At 37.9% G+C, this 5,272-nt stretch overlaps 1 protein-coding gene across 1 annotated transcript in view; it reads right to left on the bottom strand.

Annotated features, from left to right (window-relative positions):
* Positions 1–1,563: 1,563 nt before the first annotated feature.
* The window catches only part of LOC108578423 (acyl-CoA Delta(11) desaturase), a 14,968-nt gene continuing 11,259 nt past the window's right edge, over positions 1,564–5,272 (bottom strand). The window contains exons 3-6 of the mRNA XM_017941747.1: positions 3,307–3,437; positions 2,940–3,145; positions 2,654–2,839; positions 1,564–1,908 (exon numbers count right to left, since the gene is read on the bottom strand). Of these exons, the coding sequence (XP_017797236.1) occupies positions 1,593–1,908; positions 2,654–2,839; positions 2,940–3,145; positions 3,307–3,437 (839 nt within the window). The 3' untranslated portion in view covers positions 1,564–1,592. The remainder of the gene's footprint in view (positions 1,909–2,653; positions 2,840–2,939; positions 3,146–3,306; positions 3,438–5,272) is intronic.

The raw sequence follows: 5,272 nt of genomic DNA, 5'->3' as shown, positions 1-5,272 counted from the left end.
TTTCATTATCGTGAAACAATTCACATAGTCATTTCCTTTGTTTTGGCTTCTGGTGGCTTGGAAACGCTTTCAGTGCTATCTTATTCCCGGCTCCTCAGATTTATCGTCTCTACCACGTAGGATTTAACGTTAGACGACTGGAATTACCATTTTGGAAGAGTTGTACGTGTTCTTTTTTGGAATTTCTAGATTAAATCGCCAGTTTAGGGTAATTTTTCCACCTCGAGTTTCGTCCATTCTTCTTTTGATCGTTTTTAAACTTGAAATTGATCGATTGTGAACGATCTAATGAGGAAAATTTGTATTCACATTGTTTCTTACGATTTACGATTTATTTCTGGGAGATCTTATGATCTCGATGCGTGCATCGTTAATTTCTCGTTTATTCGGAAATAATTTGAAAAATGATTTTTAAAAAATTACAAACTATTCCAATGTAGAGGAATTGTGCTTAGAACCGGTCGACAAGATTTCAAAGTAATATGCAAAGTCGATAAAATACGCAAAGGACGTTCGGTGATTGATCAGGAAATAAAGCGGAAATCAAAATGAAATGAATATTTACGAGGATCGGTCGACTTCCGACGTAGCGACGATATTCTCTGATGATAAATCGAGAATTAATCGGTTCTTCCTTCTTACTTTCAAAGCGATTACATTTTAATTATAACTACAGCACAATTAAACGTGTACGTCAAATGTAAAGTTTCTGTAAGCTGACTCAAGTTGTTCGTTTCTTTGGTCACAGAATTACACGAGCATGCGTAGTTTCTTCGCAATTCTAAGAACACTTTAGACACCACGTTCGTGTGAAATTTAAACGAAGCGGAAGTATATTTTATTCAAGCTGGAATATATTTTAATCTCATAAACTTTTTCAATCATCAACACCCTGACCTGATGACCCTTTCGTAGATTTTTCACAGAACGAAAGTAGAATATTTTAATTCCGATTAGAAAATTAGAATTTTTATTCTTATTATCATTTGAAATTTTAATTAATCGGAATAATGTACTTCACTCTCGAACAATATATTTAAAAAAATCTCGATCCTCGATAGAGATACTAACTGAAAATTTCTTACAGAACTTTTCTCACTGAATTTTTTTAATTAAAACAGTTATTAAGTCTGAATCGAGACACTTACGATCACGCGATATTCTTGAAAGGAAAGATAACAAATTACAAATATTCTCGATATTGTACATTGATCATTACTTTATTAATCTACTTAAAAATAGAAACTCTTTTGTACATCGTGCTTACAAAGGCAATTTAAGTTAACGATTCGCGAAAGCAATCTTATACAAAGTACGATCATCTTCACCGTTAATACTGTCAAATACGAAGTGTAGAAAATTCTCTCGATTCTCGTTGTTCGATCCAAAAGAAAAGGAAAGAAACGTTCACGAGTAAGAAGATGTCATGTCGACAATCTTCCAAGTTCCTTGATAACACAAAATCTACACGATCACGCTAAAATCACAACACAATGGTCGATTGTTCGATTTCCAACGTCTTCTCGTTATTTTCCACGAATAAATCGAAGGAATACTGCGTCGGTGTGTAATCACGGAGGGAAACATTCACGTCACTGTTTCTTCTTGTCCATCAATTTCAGTTCCTTCAGATCCTCGATCGGGATATCCTTGTCGCCGTATCCCCAAATATGGCTGCCATCGCCAGATCTGTTCGCTCTGCGTCGAACCATCTCCGAAGAAACGTATTTGCGATCGTATGCCCAACCAAGATATGCGAAAGCGTCGATGAACGCTGTGGTTAAGTTGTAGGAATAGTTCCCCAACTCTCCTGTCTTGTAGTCCCATGGGAATACGTGGTGGAAATTGTGCCAGCCCTCGCCTAACGCGGCTATGGACACTGCTACGTTCTCCACCGGAGAGATGTACCTGAAATCGATGGAGAATTTTTTGGTTAATTTCGAATATAATACTTTTCGTCGGAACTTTCGTAAAATGTGGTACTTTGAGAACGTGGTCTGAAGTTTGCGGGAATCCCCGTATTATAGGGTTTAAAAATTGTGGGAATCCCCGTATAATAGAGTCTAGAAATTGTGGGAATCTTTGTATAACACGATCTGAAATTTGAGGGAATCCCCGTACAGCACGGTTTGAAAATTGCGGGAACTCCCCTATTATAGGGTCTAAAAATTGCAAGAATCCCCGTATAATAGGGTCGAAAAATTTCGGGAATCCTTGCAAAACACGATCTGAAATTTGAGCGAATCCCCGTACAGCACGGTTTGAAAATTGCCGGAACCCCCGTATAATAGGGTCTAAAAATTGCAGAAATCCCCACATAACACGATCCGAAAATTGTGGGAACCCCTGTATAACACGATCCGAAAATTTCGGGAATCCCCGTATAAATCACCTTAATTCCTAACAGTGAAATCTACAATTGACCATTTTGTGGTAATACGTATGATTGATATCTGCAATTTTGCAGAATTTGACCTAAATATCTAAAGATAAGATACGGCAGAGGTTCCTACAAACGAACGATGATTCAGAAATACAAATTCGTGGATTTGTCGTTGACATCATGGGGCTTATAGGATCTCGTACTGATAAACGAAACTCGATACTTATACATATATAACTTAGGATCGAAATAAAAATATTCACAACGCACTTGTCGTAAGGTCGTTGACCCCACATATGCGCCACGCTGTTTACGAAGAAGGCAATGTTAAGTGTTATACAGAAACGGAAGTTGAAGTTCACCCAGAAAGAGATCCACAGGGATTCTGACCAGAAATAGCACGGCACTGCCACCGGAAGTCCAATGGTTAACAGCGCGAACAGAGGAATAAAAAGTCTGCGAATGAAAGATTCGAAAGTAACGTTTAAAATGATAAGAAAAATCGTATATTATTTTTCTAAAAATTTTTTCAACTACACAACGTTGGTGTGCTCACCTTTTCTGCCACATGACAATTGGATCAGCCTCCAAGTCGCTCATATCCACCGCTTTTCTCTTCGCGATCACGTCAGGATGCGGCGTTATGAAAAGCCAGCCGACGTGGGCGAAAAAGAATCCTCTTTTCACATTATGCGGATCTGCATCAGTTTCGCTGTACTTATGGTGCACCCTGTGATCCAATGCCCACGTGTACACGTCTTTCTGCAGACAAATCGTGTTTGTCGATCGTTCAGAGATGTCGAAATTCAACGGTTGAAAGAGCAAAGTTAGAGAGATACAGGAAAAGGAGGATAATCTTTACACTTTGTAATGCTAATTTTTCTCGAAAAATGAATGAGAGGTGGTAAAGAAAAATTACGTACCTGTCCAGTGATGGTGAAGAGGAACATCAGGACCAATCGAAGCGGCCATTTTGCTTTGTAAGCTCGGTGGGACCATAATCTGTGCACACCTGCAGTTATACCGAACCCGGAAGTGTATATAGTCACGAACACTGCAACAGAACGTCTATCATATGTATTTATAGATACGATTTCAATGCACCAGGTGTATTTATAGTTTTATCTCGAACGCATCAGGCGTATCTACAATTTGAACTTGACCGCGTTAAATGTGTTCACTCGGTATGCACACATGTGCAATTTCAATCATTTACATTTCTCACGGGAGATAACTATTCATCAGGTCATTTTTATTAAAAAAGAAAGAAAGAAAAAAAAGTAGGATCTCCTTGAGTTCTTCGATATTAAAGTTTTATCATACGTAGTCACGTCGATGAATAATCAATTATTTACACTTTACAACGAACACACGCTTCACTGATGCTTTTCCAAATGTTACACAACAGCGTACGCGTGTTTCGAAAAATTTCTCAAAGAATGGAAAAGCCATCGTGCGTTCCCGGTTTCACACGGCGGAGGATTGTTTTTCATTTCGTCGATTCGTTCGTCTTTTTCGCTTTCAATCAATTCGACCGTGTACTGAAATTATCGCGTGAATCACCCGCGCGATCTGCAGAACACTTTGCTAGAGCAAATCTGAACGATTTCAAGCGTTCCATCTGCGATGCTCTTTGGAATCGAAAGGAATGTTCTAATTCTAATATTAGAGAGCGATCAAACTCATAAGTGGTTCGCTTTTTAGATTTCTTCTCGTCTCCTTACTTATTACGCGTGAAATTCAGACGTTTCGCAAATAAAGAATCGAAAATGAACTGCTTGTAGTGTTATTTTCGATAAAAACAGTAAATCTGTGTAATTTGAAAATTGTCAAATCGATTTGGTGAAATTCGGATATTTTACAAATACAGAATTAATCTGTACTTATTTCTCAAACTTTTAGTTTTTATTCTATTTCAGTTCTATCTAATTCGGTGAAATTTAAAATGTTTATAAGTACAGAATTGAAAATCTCTTCCACTGAAATAAACTACTTTTGTTAAACACTCGTCACTTGTTTCCAAACAACTATTATCTCCGATGAAAACAACAAAAGGACGCAGTTATACAATACTAGTTATTACGTGACGCGTTATCATTTAGAAACGAATCTGTATACAGTGACACCGATTAAGTAAGGTTCGATAACAGATACTGAATGATATCGGCAATTCTCACGAATCGCGATCGTTCTCTGCGGTGAATTTCCGTTAACGTTGACTCGACAAGTGTATTTCTCCGAACAAGAATATCTCGTCTCGTCTCGTATGTGGATCAAAGTTATCGAAGCGGACTAAAAACTAGTTCTGTTTGGGCACACATCGATCACGAAGTTTGCGTAATTTATGTGATCCATGGCCAAGTACAGTGTCATAGATTAATAATAATCACGCAGGAAACCGTCCCGGTTTACCTTTGTCGTCAGTTCGAATTTTTGTAGCACACGCGTTGCGACACGTCGTCAAGGCAGTCGGCATATGTGACACATCCACTTCCGTCGCGGACCGTCGTTTTCATTGAAATTCTGTTACATAAGTCACGAAGCACGCGAATGCTACTTTGAGAAGAAAAGATAAGAAAAAAGGTGAACATCATCGTATACGCACGAGGGACAAAATGTTTCAGCAAAATGCATGATTTGTTTTTCTCGGTGCAAGCAAGAACAGTAGAGGAGAAACACGAATGTTATTTAAACAAGGTTGCGAGCAATTTTGACGTTCGACTATGAAGTAGCAACGTGGAATTCGAATTTGGTAGTAACTGCATAATTTTTTTTTCGAATTCGCGTGAAATATCGAAAATGAAATCTATTTAAGTAATAAATCTAGAAATTTATACGTGTAGAATTGAAAATTTGTAAAATTCATAAACGCAGAATTGAGAAGCTGAA

This window comes from Habropoda laboriosa, unplaced genomic scaffold (assembly GCF_001263275.1).
Source record: "Habropoda laboriosa isolate 0110345459 unplaced genomic scaffold, ASM126327v1 scaffold5, whole genome shotgun sequence".
NCBI lineage: Eukaryota > Metazoa > Arthropoda > Insecta > Hymenoptera > Apidae > Habropoda > Habropoda laboriosa.
Note: the sequence above shows the minus strand (reverse complement) of the source record. Positions and strands in the feature narration are given on the sequence as shown.